Here is a 23,019-nt window from a genome sequence, read left to right on the forward strand (position 1 = left end):
TGCACTGGGACAAGGCTTTCTTAACCAATGTAAGAAAGTATATGCACTATTATACAGATACAATATAAAACATGCTCCGAGTAGAACCAAAAAGTTTGAGTGATGAACACTATATTTTCAAATTAAGTTGAAAATTTCAATTCGTTTATTTTCCTCTGTACAGAAATGACTTGCAGTATGTTTAGTCTCGCAGTGATGTACTCATATTACTATTTGTAGCATTAGACACACACAGACACACATTATATATATATATATATATATATATATATATATATATATATATATATATATATATATATTAATGTAATACTGGGACAGTGGTCAATATTACCCCAGAAACATGGTATTATCGTTCCAATCAATGATTTGCTACCAAGGTTCACGTGAGGTTTCCCTTGGTCGGGAGGAAACACTGAAACTGTTAACCCCACGTATTCTCAATTTGAGTGCCTCTGATCCACTGCTAGCATGACTGGAAATTCGGGATTCAATAATGGGTCAGATCTCAAACAGCCCACTCTACTCGTTAGAACAGAGAACGACAGGTACATAAAAAGAAACTTTTGTTTCCTTGGTTAACTTCATATATGAAATGTTTTATTTTTAAAATTTTAATCAAGATTCTGTGTAAGTTCGTAACCTATTCAACATATCATTTGAACGTTTCTTCTATCGAAATGCGAAATGATGTTTAGCGAGTCTGGTTACTGGATATGTGTAAACGATTAGTGTTAACATAATGAAAACATTCTGTTACTTCTATCCGCGCAAATACATTTAAAAATATTAATTTTATTTTTCGTTTCTTTTATTGTATTTTAATTATTTATTTCTTTTATTACTTATCAGTCTTTAAGTAGAAATTCGTCAGATGAAATAGAAGGAGTTTTCCATGAGAAATGGTTTGAAGTTAGATTTACAACCTGCTTTGCTACCTGTCATACATTTTATGATACTGGGCAAATCACAGAAGTTTTTTTGTTGCTGTGTAGTAAACTCCTTTCTGAGGCACTGAAAGCGTTAATAATCGGTAATGAAGGATATTTTTCACTCTACTGTTGTGGGTATGGACATCACTGACATCTCAAATTGTGATGGTTTACTTATAATGAATTTTGTTAGCGGATATGTGTATTTTTAAATCGCAGTTAAAATCCCTAGACCCTTTAAGAGGTAACTACGTGATGTCTGTGGTTGAGCACCATATATTATTCTCAGTGCCCGCTTTTGTGTAATCAATAGTGCCTTTCTAAATGATGAGTTACCCTAGAAAATTATTCCATAAGGCATTATTGACTGTAAATGTGGAAAATATATCAGGAGATTGATACGTTTCCAAGATTAGCAACTATATGAAGAGCAAAAGTAGCTGAACTTAAGTGTTCAAGATGTTCAGTGACATGCCTCTTCCATTTCAAGTTTTCATCAGTATGTACACCTAAGAATTTGGAGAATTCTAGTCTGTTTACTGGCTCCCGCTCATGCATTACATCAGTTGTTGGTATGGCCCTGTTTGTTGTACCAGACTGAATATGGTGAGTTTTTTCAAAATTTTAGGGTGAGCCCATTTTCTTTAAAAAGTATCATTTTTCATCTCTTCTATTGTTTTATCTCTAATGGATTTTGTTTTAAGGCTAGTACAGCCTGCAAAAGGTACCAATTCTGCTTGTTGAATGTTTATATTTCACATACACTGTATAAGAAATAGAAGTGGACCAAAAACTGAGCCCTGTGAGCCTCTCTCCCCAGGCAATCAAATTTTCTACCCTTCTGAGACTGTTTGAATGATTCAGGACAACATTTTCAAACTGTTTGTTGAAATACAAACCAGCTGTTTGTAAACCCTTCAGTCCCATAAAATTTGAGTTTTTCTAAGAGACTCAGATAGATTTACATGTTTTGGAACACTCGCAAAGAATACCAAATTGTGATATTTTCTTATTTAAGGTTTCTACTATTTGAAGAGTGAATGTATAAATAGCATTCTCAGTCGAGCCGCTAATTTGGAATCCAAACTCGATGTGCTAAATAAATTGTTTCGACTTAAGTGTGAGGCTACTCTTGAGTAAATTACTAGTTCAGCATTTTGAAGAAAGACGTCAGTAACGAAATTGGACGATAACTTTAAGTCTATCTGGTGACTCTTCTTACGAATTGATTTAAGAATTGCGTATTGTAACCCATCTCGTAGAATACCCTGTGCCAGTGAATCATTGCATATATATCGTTAAGACATTACTTACATAATTGGAACAAATTTTTGAGAATTCGGTTTGAAATTCCATCAACACCACAAGAGCTTTTCTTTCCAAGAATTTTTCTAATTTTAATTATTTCAATGAGAGATGCTGGTGCTACCGCTAGTTGCTTAAAGTTTTGTGACATGAGATTTTTAATATAATCTCTTGCTTTTTTAACTGAACCATTTAATCCTATTTTTCCTGTTACATTTAGAAAGTGACCGTTAAAAGTACTTGCAGCTTGTGAGTTAACAGTCACAGAATTGGCACTGAGTTTAATTGTTACAGTATCCTACACTGCGATGGCATATCCTGTCTGCAATTAGACAATATCCCTTATATTGTTGTGTATTATGTGGTTCCTCGTACCAGAAAATAAAGTTTATCATTCACATTGTGTCACAGAACCAGACAAACAGAAAAGCAAGAAAGAAATACGAACTGAAAGGACAACTCATATATAGTGTGACACGACCTGAAAATGAGTGGGTATCTAGCATGGATTCAGTAGCCATATTTGGGAACAAGTGTCAGAAGTTACTGACTCACTATAGAGGTTCTAACAGGCAGTAACATATAATCTAATGTTATATAAATTCTAAAAGGGCGAATTCGTAGAGCCTCCGAGATGACAGCTGTTACAGTCTTACTTACCAGTTGTAGTTGCTCAGCCGACAGCCGTAAAAATTTTCTGAAGTGACCATTTGGTTGCTGGTGCTCGACGCTTTCTTCCAGTTTCTCCGTCTGAATGATGTAACGCATCCTGTACTGGTACCACTACGTCTACAGTTAGCTGATTCTCTGCGAGTCCTAGAATGGTCCTTTCCCGATACTGTCACCGCCTTACCGAGTCATTGTCCGAATAACCCTATAGTATCCTCTGTGCTGCTCGAGCAGCGGCCAGTGTAAAAGTTGAGAGTTCTTTTAGCAACGAGTGGAATGACAGCCTACATTTTAAGCTGGGCTTGCCCATTATCGTCGCGTATATGAATTCAAACTACAAACTACCGTAACCACTCAATTTTATTATTTTTTGCACTAGATGTTTCGACGATTACACTTCTTTCATTAAGTGGGTTTATGTAGATTATTAAAGTTAGGATGTACTGTATTTTGCGTATCCTTTGCCGTTGCAAGTAACAGAAGAAGAATGGCTGTTTTTTAAACGAACACACCGCCATTTGAATGTACTTTTGTTTATTTAACTACGACCCAGGTTTCGGCCTTTTATGCTATTTTCAAGTGATTGCTAAAATCAAAAATTGTCTACAGTAAGGCCACGTAGACTTTCAAAAGATGTAAAATGTCTTAAACATTGAATGTAAATCAGTGCATAATTACGAAATATGTACTTACACTTTATGTCATTAACGTATATTGCAGGACATAAAGCTCAAGCAGGACATCAAGGAACAAAACGAAATAAAATTGAAACACAGCTAATCACAAAAGAATATACTCGTAGTAAGTGCCGCTCATAATGTGTTCTTTTATACGTCCGCCCCCGTAGCTAATGGTCAGGACGACAGAATGTCAATCTTAAAGGCCCGGGTTCGATTCCCGGCTGGGTCGGAGATTTTCTCCGTTCAGGTACTGGGTGTTGTGTTGTCCCAGTCATCATCATTTCATCCCCGTCGACGCGCAAGTCGCCAAAGTGGAGTCAAATCGAAAGACTTGCACCCGGTGAACGGTCTACCCGACGGAAGACCCTAGTCACACGATATATATACCAAAGTAGATGCTCCCATTATTATTTACTGGTCTTCTTACAAGATGATGATTTTCCATCTGGAATTTCTGGGCGGGGAATATTTTTCTTAATTTATGGTCAATTTTGAGCTTTTTGTCCTGTAATATATGTTAATGACGTAAAATGTAAGTACATATTTTCTAATGATACACTACTTTAGATTCATTGTTTAAGACATTTTACGTCTTTTGAAATTTTACGTGGTCTTACTGTATGCATTTTTTTGCCTTTAGCAATCACTTGAAAATGGTGTAACAGGCCGAAACATGGGTCGTAATTACATAAATAAAAATAGAGTCAAATGTTAGTGTGTTCACGTAAAAATTATTGTACCACTGTTGCTCAGTAACATCAAAAACAAAAGGCTGTGTTAGAACAGACCTCCAAGTTAGTTTGAATGTTTTCATTGCACATGTGAGCAGTGACAAAATGTAAATACCATCGACAATGTTGCTTCCGATCACTGAAATGTATTAAGATTTATACTACAAGATAATAAAAAGCGACGAACCACGAAGGAATTAACCGAATGTGACCGGAATCTGGAGATGTGATGTACATGTACAGACAAACAAATAAGTACCATTTCATTTATTCAGGAGAAAGAACTTCACAGATGGAGCAAGTCAGTAAGGAGTTGGTGCGCCTCTGAACCTTGTACATGCAGTTATTCGGTTTGGTACTGAACATCAGAGTTTTTGGATGCAGTCCTGAGGGATATCGTGCCAAATTTTGTCCAACTGGCGCGTTAGATCGTCAAAATCCGGAATTGGTGGGAGAGCCCTGCCCATCATGCTCCAAACAATCTCAGGCGAGAGGTGGTGCGGCGACCTGGCTGAACAAAGTAGTGACTGGCAAGCACAAAGACAAGCAGTAGATACTCACGCCATGTGTGACTGGAAATTGTCTTGCTGAAATGTAAACTAAGCATGGCTTGCCATGAAGGGTAACAAACCTGCGCGTAGAATATCGTCGACGTACTACTATACTCTACGGGTGCCGCGGATGACAATCAAAGGGGTTCTGCAATAAAAATAAATAAAGAAACATCACCTCAACCATGACTCTTGCTTCCTGGGCGACTGTCATGTTGGTATCCCACTGCTACTCGGGGTGTCTTCAGACACGTCGTCGCTGGTCATCGAGACTCATTTCGGAATGTGACTCGTCACTGAAGACCGGACTACACCAGTCAATGAAATTTCAGGCCGAAGAAGAGTATGGAGAAGCGCACATTTTCATCCGGAAAGGAAGTTCCTTGAAGGGTTTTCGATACAAAGCCGGAAAGGTGAAAATGTGACAGCACAAGAACAGGTCAGTAACGTGGTTATGGGTTGACTTCCCAATTCAACTAATCTATAGATTTTTTTATCAGTCTAGCAGAATGCAGGCGCCCATTATGCAGGGGGTCGTTATCGTGGAGGAGCATCACTTCACACAGTCTTCCTGGTCGTTGTTATTGGACTGCATCTGCAAGACGTCTCCGTCGTTGACAATACATGTCAGCAGTGATGGTTACACCTCGTTGTACAACACACCGTCGCTGTACCATCAGTAGCGTAACATTATCATTTGCGGCTATGCACAGGTCTTTGTACAGGAAGTTGCTGCTTTGTTTGGGCTCAACCATTCGTTTCTTTTCCTTATGTTAGTATAAAGACTTCATTTCTTGTGGGCAATAACGATGCAGGATATGAATGGTCGGTGTTGATCAAGAGCCAATTGATGGCTAGCAAGCAAAAATGCACATGTGGTCAGCAACTGAATTATGTGATTTTGGCTGAGGGTGTGTGGTGCCCATACATACCATTTCTAAACCTTCCCCGTTGCATGGGAAACGTCTCGCGGTGTTGGAATGTTCACAGTTCATCACATTTGCCTGTTGTCGAGCACAGTGACGTGGATCATTGAGGATCTTCTTCAAGCCCATATGGTCTTTATGAACGTTGAGAGTCAATAAAACTCTCCTTAAAACGAGAAAACCATTTTCTTGCTGTGTTCTATCCATTAGCGCTATCCCCAAACACGACGCAAATGTTTCTGCCTGCCTCGGCTGCTGTCCACACAGACAAAAGAATATATTGAAAAGAATATATTGAAAATGTTCCGATTTCTCCACTTGGTACTCCATTTTCAAGAATCCACAATTCCTCTCACTATCTCCGTTTAGCAGAATGACAATTCGTAATAACGTAGCAAACTAGAAATAAAAAATGACATGAAATAAATAAACACATAGCTATCGGAATGCCGATATGCAAAACAAAATCTTTACGAACTTATGCACCAATCTATTACATTACACGCATGGATTGTTTATTAACAGTGATCCACGTGATGATGGCGATATAATCCTCCGAAACGTCTAGTAAAAATAGTAATATATGTAGCTGGTTTCAGTAATTTTTAGTTTCAAATGAAAGAGCGTAGTGTCGGCTCGCGATTTCGGGCTTGGTGCGGCGTGCAACTATGAAGCGCCCCACTCAGCGGCTTATGAATGGTGCAATTATTCATCGAAGCAGTACACTGTACATTATTTTCAAAAACTTTTCATCGTTTCACTTCTATCGTCCAAACTGACCATCTTTCGCGCCCATACACAGCTATATCCAACGGAGCACAGTATTTTGGCGAAGAATAGTCAGGTGGTCACTGTATGTGTATAAGTAACACCTCGCAGTTGAAAATACGAAACATAAGAATTTCGGCTAATGCTGTGACTGGGAAGTGACAAAGGATATCTTTGAGGATACAAAATCTTTAATGAAAGATATTATTTATTGATACAACGTTGAAGAGCAAATAAATGACGGTATCAATGATCGAGCATCTTAAAACCCGTCAGGAATGTCCGACAAAGTCACGAGTACACCAGAAGGGAGACGTCATAGCTCCATCTGGCGCTCGGCCCTGGAGATGTCGAAGGTGCAGGGCGAGGTGGCCACCACGCCGGGGCCGGGCACCATGTCATCCCCCGCCACCACCCCAGCCGCTCGCATCTCATCCCGCACCTGCAACACACACACCGGGGCTGCGTAGTTCAATCTGCTCCCTCGAAGAACTGCATCGTCACTGTACCTGTAAAATATTAATGTAACATTTCTTATTACCGAAAAAGGGTGAGTTCTGTCCTAACCAGATAAACCCTTAAAAGAGTTTCTTGGTCACTTTGGGGCGCTATGTATGGTGTACTACTGATCATAAGGTGTCATCTAATCCTATACTGCTGACGTGGGTGATGACGGTGAAGTAATGTATATGTTTCTGTCGGTTGTATGTCAGAGCATAATATGAGTCGAGATGTAAACGTGGCTGAATCACACAAATGAGCTGTCATGTTTGGACGTGCCTATGACCATAACGTGAATGAAATTGCGCGATGTGTTGGTATATCAACGCAGGGTGTCCAAAGTGTGTACTAGGAAAGGCGTACCACTCGAAGCTGTGTGTCATTGCATAAAAACATCGATCGTATAAAAATGCAACTCATCTGAGACCGATGAAGAATGCTACGTCTTGTCAATGACACTCATCTATTAATGCAAGTCCTTATCAGTTTCCGAGTGGAGTGAAATATATACAGTGGATATTTGCAGTCTTGTACCTCTCATATGGCAAGTGCTTACAGCCGTGTGTAAAGCTGTACGTCTTAAATCGACTAAACAGTACTGAAATTGGACAGCATCTCAGTGGAGGACCGTAGTGTGGTCCGAGGAGTCATGATTTGAGCTCATTTCAAGCGGTTCAGGGTGCAGAAGGCACCAAAGGACCATGCAGGTGTTTAAACCCATAGTGTCTAAAGAATTTATGCAGGTATCTAGCACCAAATGACTTCGTACAGTTCACGTAATTATCACAAATTACAGGTGGTGGTTTGTGGATGCGGATCTGGCGTCGAACAGTGTCCAACATGTGTTCCATCGGGTTCACATGAGGCGAATTAGCTGACATCAAAGCAAGTTAACCTCCATTCACCTCCAACCATTATAGCACGATTCTGACTTATGCAAGGGCAATTATCCTGATGGAAATGCCCTCTAACATGAAGCGATGCGAGAGGTCCACAATAACTTTCACGCAGTCCGCGGCTGTCATGATGCCTATGATTACCAGCCCAATTCAAAAATGGAGCCCATGTGATGGTCCCCACTACCTTATGGCTGTACCTACCGTCCTTCGTCAGTGGTGGGTACAAGTTTTGAGCAGCCGGCCGCCCGGATGACGGCCTATCTAGACGAAATCTTCGACTTAGTGCCACAAGAAACGTGAGTCGTCCGATCGGGCGATTTATTTCTATTGACTCAGGGTCCAATCTTGGTGAACGAGTCCTGATGCAGTTTTAACCGACGATGTCGCTGTGTCAACATCCGAGGACGTGGGTATCACCTGCGGCAGAATTTCCCTGGTTAGAACAATACTATCCAACCTTTACTTGCCCACTGATTCTCCTCGAGCTAAATAAGCCAGCAAATATCCATGGCTATTTGGAACAGTGGATTAAACGAAGCGATGAATATTCTCGTAATTTGTCTGATTTATGGCATCTGTCAACGAATAGCTTTGGATAGATAAAGCTTTCAGAAGAAAGAGACTTTCTTCCTCGCCGAATTGAGGTCATTTCTGTACTGGAGATTCTGTGTTTTGCAATATCTCGTTGATGATTCCTGGGCATGAGTAATATTTTGTTCGTGTGCTTGTTTTGGTTGAGTTAAAAATGGTGAAATTATGTTTCCGCAGAGGTTATAATTTTGTGTTGCACTTTTATTTGCTATTGGCCTGTTTCAATCTCATGGCCATTATCTAGCACCTGCATGTAAGCTGCCATGTGTGTACTGTTCGTAGACCATTCACATTCACATGCACGTTATTGATAGTGACTATCAGGTTGAAACCGGTCCACAGCACATATGAGAAATAGATAAAATTACAGCCTGAGCGAAAATATGTCTTCATTTAACCTGTTATTTGATGCTTGTGGAGCCACTGAAGAAGAAAACAAATGACAAATCACACAAACATGGAATGTAGTGTAACCTTACCTTTTCAACGGCGCGGAATACTCTCAGCAGGTTCAGTCCTGCGACCTTCTTCAGATCGTCCGGGGTCCAGTCGCCCCGCCGTAGCAACTCGGTAAACAGCTCAGGATACATGGACACATCCTCTAGGCCGCGCGGAGTCCTGCAGCAGCAAATGCTCCTGAATTATTCAGCAAACCTTGTGTCCGCCATTCTCGCTTGCTTTTAGCACTCAACGAGACCTGCGAGTACGGCGGCTTGTATTTTCACCTGAAATACATGTCCTTTATACGCCAAGTGAAGTTTTAAGAAGTCAGTAGCTCCATATAACTTAATACATAGTGGTAGGGAGAAAGTTTGTTGCTAATACAGACTGCAAAACTCAACTGCGAAAATCATTTGGTATGAAACAGTGCATAATGTGATAAAGAAGCCAATTACGTCAACACTACCGAAATCAGTACGTAAACGATCCAATAACTTCTTGCAGTAGATATTAACATAAGCAATGTCTTTTTGAACCCTGCAAATAATTATTCGTTTCTGCATAAAATTGCACAGATGAATAACACTGTGCTCGCAGGGAGAAGACAATTGATGTAGTTTAATTTTTAAATTCTTCAATTAATAGTGATTAATCGAATGTTGCGATTTCTGTTGTCGTTTAATGTTAAAGGAAGAAATATTAAGGTTTAACATCTCGCCTACGATGATGTATTAGAATCGAGCGCAAACTCAGTTAGGAGATAGATGGGTACAGATGGTAAAGATCTCGAGCGTGTCCTTTTCAAAGGGACCCTCCCCATGACATTAGGCTTTAGCGAAGTAGAAAAGCCACGGGAAACGTAAATCTGAATAACCTAACTGGGAACTGAACCTATATCCTCCCGAATTCGTGTCCCTTGTCTTATTTCTTGCATCTTCTTACTCGGTGCTTTTATTGTTGATAGCCGCTGATGTGACATTTAACTGCTGTCGTAATTTTTATTTTCACCTGCATGCAGTTTCTTAGACAGCGAATTTCATTTGCTTTGGTGATTCAAGAACTTCGAGTACAGATATACAGGGTGTTACAAAAAGGTACGGCCAAACTTTCAGGAAACATTCCTCACACACAAAGAAAGAAAATATGTTATGTGGACATGTGTCCGGAAACGCTTATTTTCCATGTTAGAGCTCATTTTATTACTTCTCTTCAAATCACATTAATCATGGAATGGCAACACACAGCAACAGAACGTACCAGCGTGACTTCAAACACTTTGTTACAGGAAATGTTCAAAATGTCCTCCGTTAGCGAGGATACATGCATCCACGCTCCGTCGAATGGAATCCCTGATGCGCTGATGCAGCCCTGGAGAATGGCGTATTGTATCACAGCCGTCCACAATACGAGCACGAAGAGTCTCTACATTTGGTACCGGGGTTGCGTAGACAAGAGCTTTCAAATGTCCCCATAAATGAAAGTCAAGTGGGTTGAGGTCAGGAGAGCGTGGAGGCCATGGAATTGGTCCGCCTCTACCAATCCATCGGTCACCGAATCTGTTGTTGAGAAGCGTACGAACACTTCGACTGAAATGTGCAGGGGCTCCATCGTCCATGAACCACATGTTGTGTCGTACTTGTAAAGGCACTTGTTCTAGCAGCACAGGTAGAGTATCCCGTATGAAATCATGATAACGTGCTCCATTGAGCGTAGGTGGAAGAAACTAAAATGAGTTCTAACATGGGAATTAAGCGTTTCCGGACACATGTCCACATAACATCTTTTCTTTATTTGTGTGTGAGGAATGTTTCCTGAAAGTTTGGCCGTACCTTTTTGTAACACCCTGTATATAGGACCCCAGAGATTCTCAGCACAGCGAATACTGCAGTTCATCGAAGAGCGGACGGGATGATTATGAACTCCATTTCAGAGGATCGTAGGAAAGTTCGCTGAATTTACCGGTACATTGATCCATGGTTTCCGAAGGCGCATTACCAGTTAACTTGAACTTAGTACGTGGGAAATGAAAAGCATATTATTCAGTGTTTTACACTAAAATCACCGGCAGCTCGTAACCACACGTTCACAGTTACCTCTCAGACGTATCCTGGAAGACCTATATTAGTTGGAACGTTTTTGCTTCTGTTTTCGTATAGTTACATCCGTCTCAGTTTCCACTATTAATTTTGATGCCCTTCTAGTACGTGTGTCGGCACCATAGATGTATGGATACAGTCTCTTCAGAGTGTTAGTGCTTTTCACCGCATCTGCTGAATATATATAAATAACCGAAACCAAATCTAAGCAGTATTCTTCATTCCCTGTGTATGCATTACGTTAAACACTGGTTATCAGTTTTTTGACTGGTTTCTTCGGGGAACAAGGATTCCTCACTTGTCCCAAACTCTTCGTCTCTGAGTAGCACTTGCACTCTGCGTCCTCAATTATTTATTGTGTGTATTCTACTCTTTGTCATCCCCTACCCTTTTTACCCTCTACAATGTCACTTTCTTTACCAGTTCTGTGGAGAACCTCCTCATTCCTTACTGAAACATTTCAGGCTGTAGGCAGCCTCTTGCTTCACTGTGTGTAGTATTTTTCAATTTTTCGACTGATTTGATGCAGCTCGCCCGAATTACTTTCTTGTGCAAAAATTTTTCATCTCAGAGTAGCACTTGCAACCTATGTCTTCAACTACTTGCTCGATGTATTCCTCTACAGTTTTTAGCCTCTACAGTTCCCTCTAGTACCATGAAAGTTACTGCCTGATATGTTATGAGCTGTCCTATCATCCTGTCCCTTCTTCTTGTCAGTCCTTTCCATATACTCCTTTCTTCGTCGATTCAGCGGAGAACCTATTCATTTCTTACGTTATCACTCCACCTAATTTTCAACATTCTTCTATAGTGCTACATCTCAAATAGTTCTACACCACTGAAACACCAAAGAAACTGGTATAGGCATGCTTATTAAAATACAGAGACTTTTAAACAAGCAGAATACGGCACTGGGGTCGGTAACGCCTTTATAAGAACAAAAGTGTCTGGTGAAGTTGTTAGATTGGTTACTGCTGCTACAGTGGCTGATTATCTACATTTAAGTGAGTCTGAACGTGGTGTTATGGGCGGTGCAGGAGCGATGGGACACAGCATCTTCGAGATAGCGATGAAGTGGGGATTTTCCCGCACGACCATTTCACGAGTGTACCATGAATATCAGGAATCCGCTAAAACATCAAATCTCCGACATCTGTTGCCGGAAAAAGACCCTGCAAGAAAGTGAGCAGCAACGACTGAAGAGAATCGTTCAACGCGATAGAAGTGCAACCCTTCGGCAAATTTTACTGCTGGGTCATCAACAAGTGTCAGCAGGCGAACCGTTCAACGAAACATCACCATATGGGCTGTCGGAGCCGAAGTCCCACATAAAGCTTTGCACCTCGCCTGAGCCCGTCAACACCGACATTGGACTGTTGATGACTGGAAACATGTTGCCTGGTCGAGCGGGTCTCGTTTCAAATTGTATCGAGCGGATGGATGTGTACCGTTATGGATACAATCTCATGAATCCACGACCCTTCATGTTATCAGGGGAATAATGGTGGAGGCTCTAATGATATAGGGCGTTTGCAGCTGTAGTGATATAGGATCCTGATACGTCTAGATATGACTCTGACAGGTGACACGCAGTTAAGCATCGTGCCTGATCACCTGCATCCATTCATATCCATTGTGCATTCCTACGGACTTGGGCAACCTGCAGGACAATGCGACACCCCACACGTCCAGAATTGCTAGTGTGGCCCAAAGAACACTTTTCTGAGTTTAACCACTTCCGCTGGCCACAAATCTACCCAGACATTAGCATTATTGACCATATCTGGAATGTCTTGCAACGTTCTGTTCAGAAGGGATCTCCACCCCCTCGTAATCTTACCGATTTATGGACAGGCCTGCAGTATTCATGGTATCAATTTCCCCGGCACTACTTCAGACAATAGTCGAGTCCATGCCACGTCGTGTTGGGGCACTTCTGTGTGTTCGCGGGGGCTCTATAAAATATTAGACAGGTGTGCCGATTTCTTTGGCTCTTGAGTGTATCTTCTGTTCAGGTTTTTCTGAAGTCCATGTGTCACCATCATACAATGCTGTGCTCCAAACTACATCCTCAGAAATTTCTTCGGCAAATTACGAACTGTGATTGGTACTTGTAGACTCCTCTTTGCCAGGAATGCGCTTTTTGCTAGCTTTTTATGTTCTCTTTGCCGCTTCCGTTCTGGGTTATTTTGATGCCTAGGTGGCGAAACTCCTTAACTTTATCTATTTCCTGATATCGAATTATGATGTCAAGTTTCTCGCTGATCTCATTTCTGCTACATCTCATTACTTTCTTTACTCTCAGTCCATATCCTGTACTCATTAGACCGTTATTTCACACAGAAGACCCAGTAGATCTTCTTCACTTTCACTGAGGATAGCAATGTCATCAGAGAACCTTAACGTTGATATCCTTTCACCTTATCTCAAAATTGCATCGCTCATTATGTAAAATAGTCTGATCATACGAGGGAAGTTGCGTGTATCAAAGAATGGTAAGCCACTGTTCCCTAGTTTGCGAACGCCGACCAGCTATAACTCAGCCTCATTTTCCCGCCTAGATTCCACGTGGACGGTGTTTTCAATAGCGCGGAAAGCTACAAAGCTGGTCCTAGCAGCCGAGGTTTGCTCTTCCTAAGTTACGAAGCGACCTAATCTTGCTTTGATACAAGACCTCTTATGGTCAGATATGTCCCATTTTCCGGTGTTAATCTGTTTTTAATATCCTAGTTTCATCCGCTATTTGTTATTATGCTTCCATGATATCAGAAGTCGTTTGCTTTGTTTAAACTACGGGTTGCAACTTTGATGCTTATTACTTTCACCTTTCTTTGGTTTACTCCCAGTCCAAACAAAGTGGTCTTAAGACTGTTCATTCCTTTCAAGAGATCAGTTCTTCCTCACTTTCACTGAAGATAACAGTGTTGTCAGTGAATCTTATTATTGACATCCTTCCACCCTGAATAGTTACCCCACTCTCAGATCTTTCTTTTATTTCTATGACTGCGTCTTCGACGAATAGGCGAACACTGGGGGCGAAAGTCTACATCCATGTCCTACACCCACTTACTTTCCCGTCCTTCCCCAATCCGATGAGACCCTTGACCTCGCTGTTTCGTCTCTTCCTCCAAACAACCCAACCCAACCATGTCCTACACCATTTCTCATCTTTACATTTTGTTCTTGGTCTTACATTCATACTGTTACAAATGGCTCAAATGGCTCTGAGCAATATGCGACTTAACTTCTGAGGTCATCAGTCGCCTAGAACCTAGAACTAATTAAACCTAACTAACCTAAGGACACCACACACATCCATGCCCGAGGCAGGAATCGAACCTGCGACCGTAGCGGTCGCTCAGCTCCAAACTCTAGCGCCGAGAACCGCACGACAAAGCCGGCCGGCCATACTGTTACCTCCAGTCCCTTGTGGATACTGTATTTTACTCCTATTGAATAATCTTGAACCATTTTACACAACCGAACTGTCAACAAATTCTGTGAATCTATCTTAAATCCTTTTTCCATTATCAGTCGTCTCTAAAAAGGGCGCTACAGAATTTGGGAAGAAAAACGTAAGTACAAAGAAGGTAACTCCGAGGAAACCATTGGTAACAAAAGTAATACTTCAGTTGATCAATGAGAGGAGGAAGTACAAAAATAATCCGGGAAATTGAAGAATACAGAAATACAAGTCGCTGAGGTATGAAATAAATAGGAAGTGCTGGGAAGCTAAGACGAAATGGCTGCATGAAAAATATGAGGAAATGAAAAAAGAAATAATTGTCGGAAGGACTGACTCAGCATGCATAAAAGTCAAAACAACGCACTGTGACATTAAAAGCAAGAGTGATAACATTAAGAGTGCAACGGGAATTCCGCTGTTAAATGCAGAGGAGAGAGCGGATAGGAGGAAAGAGTACATTTGAAGCCTCTATGAGGGGGAAAAATTTGTCCGATGAAATAGAAGATGAAACAGGAGTCGATTTAGAAGAGATAGGGGATCCAGTATTAGAATCAGAATTTAAGAGAGCTTTGGAGGACTTAAGATCAAATAAGGCAGAAGTGATGGATATCATTCCACCAGAATTTCGAAAATCATTGGGGGAAGTGGCAGCAAAAGGATTATTCATCTTGGTGTTGAATGTATGAGTCTGGCGACTTACCATCTCACTTTCGGAAAAATATCATCCACGTAATTCCGAAGGCTGCAAGAGCTGACAAGTGCAAGAATTATCAAACAATCAGCTCAACAGCTCAAGTTGCTGAAAAGTAAAATATACAAAAAACAGAAAAGAAAACTGAGCATGTGCTAGATGACGATCAGCTTGGCTTCAGAAAAGGTAAAGATACGAGAGAGGTAATTCTGAAGCAAGACTAAAGAAAAATCAATACACGTTCATAGAATTTTTGTGCGTGGAAAAAGTGTTCGACAATGTAAAATTGTGCAAGATTTCGTAATTGTGAGAAAAATAAGGGTAAGCTTTAGGGAGAGAAGGGTAATATATAACGTGTACGAGAGCAAAGAGGGAATCATGAGAATGGACGACCAAGAACGAGTGCATGAATTAAGAAAGGATGTAATACAGGGATGTAGTCTTTTGCCCCTACTGTTCAATCTGCACATCGAAGAAGCAATGATGGAACTAAGCGAAAGTGAAGAAGAATTACATGATCTGCTGCATGGAATGAACAATCTAATGAGTACAGAATATGGACTGAGAATAAATGGAAGAAAGACGAAAGTAATGAGATGGAGCAGAAATAAGAACAGCGATAAACTTAACATCACGATTGATGGTCACGAAGTAGATGAAGTTAAGGAATTCTGCTACTAGTCAGCAAAATAACTAATATCTCACTTAGCAAGGAGGACATCAAAAGCAGACTAGCATTGGCAAAAAGGACATTCTTGGTCAAAGAGAGTCTATTAGTATCAAACGTAGGCCTTAATTTGAGGAAATAATTTCTGAGGATGTACGCCTGGAGTTCAGAATTGTATGGTAGTAAAACGTGGACTGTGGGAAAACCGGAACTGATGAGAATCGAAGCATTTGAGATGTGGTGCTACAGGCGAAAGCTGATAGTTCTGTGAACTGATAAGGTAAGGTATGAGGCGGTTCTGCGCAGAATTGGAGAGCAAAGGAATATGTGGATAACACTGACAAGAAGAAGGGACAGGATGATAGGACATTTGTTAAGGCATGAGGGAAAGACGTCCATGGCACTAGAGGGAGCTGTAGAGGATAAAAACTGTAGGGAAAGACAGAGACTGAAATACCTCCAGCAAATAATTGAACACGTAGGTTGCAAGTGCTCCTCTGAGGTGATGAGGTTGGCACAGGAGAGGAATTTGTGGCTGGTCGCATCCAACCATTCATAAGACTGATGACCCAAAAGAAAAAAAATGAAATTATCGTGTGGCATTGATGGACGGGAGACCAGTCTGGAGAAGGTCGGCCTTCGCGTTGCAAGTTTTATTTCAGGTGACAGCAATGAGCGATGTGGTGAAGATGAGAAAAACGCAACATCCAGTCCACGAGCGGAGAAAATCTCCAACCCATCCGGAAATCGAGCCCGAGGCCGCTGAATGGTAGGCAACCTTTTTAGCACTTAGCTAAGCAGGCGGGCTAGAGAGCTGTCGAAACACCGTAACTTCTAGAAGTGCTAAAAGGGAGAAGGTTGCTAAAAGGGAGAAGGTAGAATTGTGTAGACCATACAGCAACAATGACGGAAAACAGATTATATAAAATAGAATTTAGCAGGACAATAGTTGGAAAGAGTTGAAGAGGAAGATCCAGAATCAGGTGGTGAAATAACATCCTGGAGGACACAGCTAGGACGAACATCAGCACTGGATGGACAGATATCTTCTCAGTTTTCTTTGGCATTATTATGTATATTACTTTTGATAAGGAAATGTGATCTGTTAAGCTGAACGCACGATAATGCTCGCTCTCATCAGCCTTTGTTATCTTTGGGATTGTGCAGATCGTATTTTTCTGAAAGTTTGATGGTATGTCTCCAGTCTCTTGGATTCGACACATCGACATGAATAGTCGTTTGGTTGCCACTTATCTCAATGATTTTAGAAATTCCTCAACCTGCCTATTACATACGACTATTCCTTGCGTTCACCAGTGGGCGTCGGTCAACTGTACACGCCCAGACGCCCATCCAGTACATGTCCTTTGTTTGGGCACTTTGCATATGAAGTAGCAGATGTAGTGGGTTCAATGTCCGGAGAGAGTGTCCTCCACATTTAATAGCTTAGCTCCTTGAAATGTCCTGGCAAAAGCGTGAAGGACACATTCCCATCACTGATAATGGTGTGATCCTGGAGAGAAGCTATATGACAGGATCGGACTGCTCCTCCCCAGGTGCCAACCAAATATGCTCGCACCAGACCAGCACATGGGCTGGGCACGTTGTCTGGGATGCAAGAGGTGTAGCAGGTTTCGGTGACTGCACCCAAGCAAGGTTTCGGCGAGACTGATGCCATCGATAGGGGTGCAGCTATACACGGCCAGAATGGTGTATAAGGCTTCCACAGCCGTCAGCGTCAGCAAGGTCTTCGTCATTTGTGCTTTGGATACCCTGACCATCCACCCAGTCCCTGATTTGGACGGCTAGTTAAAGAAGTCCGGGTCAGGTTCAAATGGTTCAAATGGCTCTGAGCACTATGGGACTTAAATTCTGAGGTCATCAATCCCCTAGAGCTTAGAACTACTTAAACCTAACTAACCAAAGAGCATCACACACATCCATGTCCGAGGCAGGATTCGAATCTGCGACCGATGCGGTCGCGCGGTTCCAGACTGTAGTGCCTAGAACCGCTCGGCCACAAGGCCGGCGGTGGTCAGGTGTTCACCGTCATTACGGCGATAGAAGACCTTGAATTGTGATGAATAAACCTGGGCACTGTTGTCAGACACGGCTTGTCGAGCGCTTCCTCGATTGTGAATATTGCAGAGAGTTAGCGTGCGTAGTCGATGACTGCATTCGTGTCACAAAAAGGTAGTGAGAGTGAGCGTGAAATGTTCAGGAGAAATCAGCATAGTTTCTCTCTCACTGGCAGTCCGGATGTTGCCATGGAGGCAATATATGTTCCGTCGAGCTAAGTCCTTCATGCCCGACATCCCCCACAGCGAGGAATGAAGTAGCTGGAGGATGGGGTGGGGGAGGGGGGTGTCTGAAGCAGAGGCAGATTTACGAATCGGCATTTAGAGTTAGCTGAGGTTAATGTTACGACGCCGTTTGTTGCATTGAAGTTGTGCCGCATCGTAAAATAGCTACGAAATTCCAGGTCTGCTTGGTTTTGTATAGGTTTCGGATAGTCTGACTGCACAGCCAACAAAATTTTGTGCAGTAATGGGTCGCGGGCCGAGCTGTAAGCATGAACTCGTCCGTTTTCTGGTGATCATACTCGATGTCGGGACCACGGAAAAGGCGATAAAGAGCGTTTGCAGTCTCATGCTGGATGGGTGGGGGTGGGGGAGCGCGGAAGCTGATTTCGCAGTTGTAACCACTCAAAAACAGTGCCCACTGTTGCTGACACCGTGCTGTCCTTCCAGCAAAAGCATCGACTGAGTCCTAAGATGCGATATCAGTGGTTTGTGGTAGGATAATATTTCTAGTTTATACCACAAAAATACCCTTACATCTTCTTCAGGCCGTAAACTATCACTAAATTCTCGTTACCAGTTTGGGATTAATTTTATTTGCTTTTGCCGTTAATGAAGTTAAATTCTTTTGGGTCATATATCTTCAAGCAGTCGACATTTCGACCCCTCTGCTATGATCTTCTTCAGGATCTTGTGGAGTACACTGTAGACTGAGAAATTTCAACCACCAGTGTCACCTTTCCTTTTAAAGGGAAGTTTCCCCGCGCTTGTACTGGAGAAGTGCGATTGTTGGGCAAAAGTCTTGCACTAACATTGGTGGGCCATAATCACTGGATAGTAAGAGAAGTTTTCCCGAGCTAATGCCGAGGAAGGGGGTATTAGCTAAAACTCCTGTGGCTACCGTTGGTGGACCAACGTCATTCATTAGAGTGGAAAGAACTTCAATAGAGAGGACGGCTATAGGCTTCCGGCATCATGGCTTCCCATCATCAACGAAGCGAATACGGCCAGGAAACCTATTCTGCAGACAATACAGTAATATCATGGATAAATGTTCCCCCTCTAATGTTCTGCCCTTTTCGCTTCTAGACAATGATGTGGGCCCGTCAGTAGCAGTAGGATGAATTTCAACCAGTAACTCTTCTCGATCATAATTGCGGAAAAGACCCTTTCAAACCAACGACGTTGGTCCACCAATGGTAGCTCCAGGAGTTTTAGCTAATAACCTCCTTCGTCGACACTATCGGGGGAAAATTTCTCTTACTAACAGATGACGAAGCGCAGGCTCATTGTCATTAGAGCTTGTCAGACCACTTATACGACGGAGCCATCCCGTTCGCATTCTGTGATACATCTGTTGGAACCATCGTGGCTGAGCGATTTAAGCTCCTTGGGATATAACTGTGTTTTCGATGTGATACTGTTGCTGCCGAGAATGTGTCCCAGATATTTAACGCTACGGGGAAAAATTCTCCACTTTTCTTACTGGCAACATTAGACAATTTCCGAAATCCCTTTGGAAAGGAATTCATGGTACGTCACGTGTGTCGTGTCTACAGCTCCTGTTATGACGGTAACGTCAAAGTAAATAGTGAGCTCAGGAATGAATTACTCTAAGTATTTCTGGAACACGGCTGGGATGCTACCAAACCCAGACGGTTAGCGGTTGCAATGGAATCTGTCGAATGGCACATTTAAGACCAAAAGCTGTTTTGGCTCGTTATCTAACGGAAATTGCAAATATGCGTCTTTTAAATCAATAATGTTGGGCTCTTGCTACTTTTATTTACAAATCTTTGTAGATATGGTATAGAAAACAGATCAACGCTTGAGTAAGTATTTATTTGCTTTAAAGTCGCAACAAATGTGCATTGACCGGTTCGAATTTCTCATGACGACTACTGGAGTTGCTCATTAAATGTCTGATACTGTCGAAATGACTTGTTGTGCCTAAAGTTGTGCCATAAGCATCTACAAGTGCAAGCGCATGACCGTGAGCTCTACTAAATTTACGCACTGCCAATGGTTACATACATATACGAGCAGAATTCGGAACAACCGTCGGACTCGACATTTTTCACATCTACACGTCATTTCTAGAGGAGTGGTGGTAAGGGTCAAAAAATACCCTAGCGTAAAAGAAAGTTTGCAACACAGTCTTTTTTGGATTTGTAGTCTAAGCGCTTACTCACTAACGTACGGTGTCACAATGTGGTATAGTACCAGTCCAGTTCATAGCCGTCAGTAACGTCTCTTCAGTCAAAAGAACTACTTCTGGACACTAGCTGAATTGTATCACTTCATACATAGACTGCAAGATGTCTATGATCTGTACACTGGTACGAAAAACTTAAGAATGAAGGTAACGTTCCGTAATTGGTTACTGCCATGTAACAAAGTAACAGAGATCTAGGAAACTTGGACTATATACGATAAGAACTGCTACAGCATACTATAGAAGGTAACTTAAAGACATACGCAATGAAATAAATAGATATGGCACTTTATTCAAAGGCAGTAATTACTCTAAAGTCTCCGCAACACATGACGGTCCCCTAGACGGTACAAATGGCTGGACATGATTCTTAATAGGGTGAGTGTTCTCCACAGATGCACTGATGCATCGTGCTCCCACACCGGCCCCAAGATTGGTCTTACCAAGCTTTTATGGTATGATGCTCCATTTCTCCACCACTGCGGCTGCCAATTACTGGACGGTCGTTGGTGCATGTGGACTTGCCTTACGCCTGGCCAATGCATACCATACTTGTTCGATGTATTTATATAGGGGGAAGGAGAGTGCCAGTCCATTCACAGAATATTCTCTATACCAGGAGCTCTTTTGTCTGCTCTTTTCAATTCAATCGCTCATTGTCATTCATAAAACTGAAACAGGGACCGAATGCACTCCGGAAAAGACGCACAACGAGAAGGAGTGGTGTGTCAAAATAACGTTGGCTGGTGACTGTACAGTGCTGAAGTATTGGGAGGTGCAACATTATGCTTCCCCACATTATAATACCTGGATCACCATAACGGCCATGTTTGACAGTGTTGCGGGACGCATTACGTGTTCCCACCTTTCAATATGAGAGGATATTTCCAGCATTGTCGAACTTGGCAGTTTTTGTGGTTCAGGCGTTATGGTGGGCCGTACTTACCTCCAAATCTTTGTACACGGCACATTCGCCGGTCGATGTCATTGAGACACTGTACTTCTTCCCCATTTGCGCCTTTCAGGACTGTATTCGGCCTTAAATTCAGTTTTATGAATGTCAGCGCGACAGCGTCGAAGAGGCAGTTCAAATGGTTCAAATGGCTCTGAGCACTATGGGACTTAACTGCTGTGGTCATCAGTCCCCTAGAACTTAGAACTACTTAAACCTAACTAACCTAAGGACATCACACACATCCATGCCCGAGGCAGGATTCGAACCTGCGACCGTAGCGGTCGCGCGGTTCCAAACTGTAGCGCCTAGAACGAAGAGGCAGTGGGAGAAGCTTTTCGAAGGAGACGATATTTGGCGAATGGACTGACCTACCTGTAGCCCAGATTTAAATCCGATCGAGCAGTTGTGGGATGCGTTGGGGAGACGTGTCGCAGCACTGTGTATATTTGAGTGGTGTATCTTCTGTCGCACATGTCCGTCAGGACATCACTCGTGACGACGTGGCTGCTGGATAGAGAATGGGGAAAGAAAGGAAAGGAATGGGTGGAAAATCGTGACTTTCAGCTCCGTGGTAATGGAGTGGCGAAAGTTAAAAAAGTATGCCAGACCGGGACTCGAACCCAGATTTACCGCACCTCATGGACGCTTGCCTTAGATCACGCCGACACGTCACCGATAAACTTAAATTTTCAATGTATGACACGCCGCACTGCATCGTCCCTCGTCCATTAATCCCATACTCGCAAATTATTGATTTCCATAGGAGTTCGGACGATATTAGTGCATCCGCGCTGACGCATGTCCAACAGAAAAGACAACATTGAAATATATACAGTTCGCACAAGCGCATCTGCTCTTCGACTTTTGTATCATCGCAGTTGCACTAACATCGTCCGAGCTCCTACGGGAATCAATATTTTGCGAGTAGGGGGTTATGTACGAGGAACACTGCAGTGCAGCGTGCGGTAAGTTGGAAATATCAGTCACTGAGGGATTGTCTCCTGATGGCCGAAGTGGTTAAGGCAGCTGCTCATCAGAAGCGGCAAATCCGTGTTCGAGTCCCGGGCCAGCACAACTTTTCCAACTTTCGTTTTTGCATTAGCACATGTCCTGTGCGGCTGGAAGACCAAAATTCCCACCCATCCATTCCCTTTTTTCCCCATTCTGTAATTCATATAAATGTGTTACATCACGTGCTCGTGTACCAACAACCATACAGCAGATGGAACCCCGCTGCTGAAGAAACGGAACGTCCTACCACAAGAACTTCTTACTAACCCTGTGGCAAGCATGTGAGCACGTTACAGAGCACACACCGTGTATTACTTGGCAGTGACATATCATGAGACAGTTAATTTCGTTCTCATGTTTTGCACACCAGTGTTTTGCAAGGTGGTCATTTGCTTACTTCCGATGTGACAAGGGCCTTATCGACCATACGCCTGCTCTACTTGCCTCTCCCCTTTCTTTATGTCGATTGCATTGTCTGTCCATCCAGTGCTGATGTTAGTCCTAGATGCATCCTCCAGGATGTTATCTCACCACCTGATTCTGGGTCTTCCTCTTCAACTCTTTCCAACTATTGCTCCGCTAAATGCTATTTTACATAGTCTGTTTTCTGTCATTGTTGCTGTA

The 23,019-nt window shown here is 42.3% G+C and overlaps 1 protein-coding gene across 1 annotated transcript in view; it reads right to left on the reverse strand.

The window, feature by feature from the left end:
• Positions 1 to 6,807: 6,807 nt before the first annotated feature.
• Positions 6,808 to 23,019, reverse strand: part of LOC124788728 (dipeptidase 1-like) — a 304,298-nt gene continuing 288,086 nt past the window's right edge. The window contains exons 10-11 of the mRNA XM_047256010.1: positions 9,033 to 9,171; positions 6,808 to 7,004 (exon numbers count right to left, since the gene is read on the reverse strand). Coding sequence (XP_047111966.1) covers positions 6,879 to 7,004; positions 9,033 to 9,171 — 265 coding nt within the window. The 3' untranslated portion in view covers positions 6,808 to 6,878. The remainder of the gene's footprint in view (positions 7,005 to 9,032; positions 9,172 to 23,019) is intronic.

Source organism: Schistocerca piceifrons, chromosome 3 (assembly GCF_021461385.2).
Source record: "Schistocerca piceifrons isolate TAMUIC-IGC-003096 chromosome 3, iqSchPice1.1, whole genome shotgun sequence".
Classification (NCBI taxonomy): Eukaryota; Metazoa; Arthropoda; class Insecta; order Orthoptera; family Acrididae; genus Schistocerca; species Schistocerca piceifrons.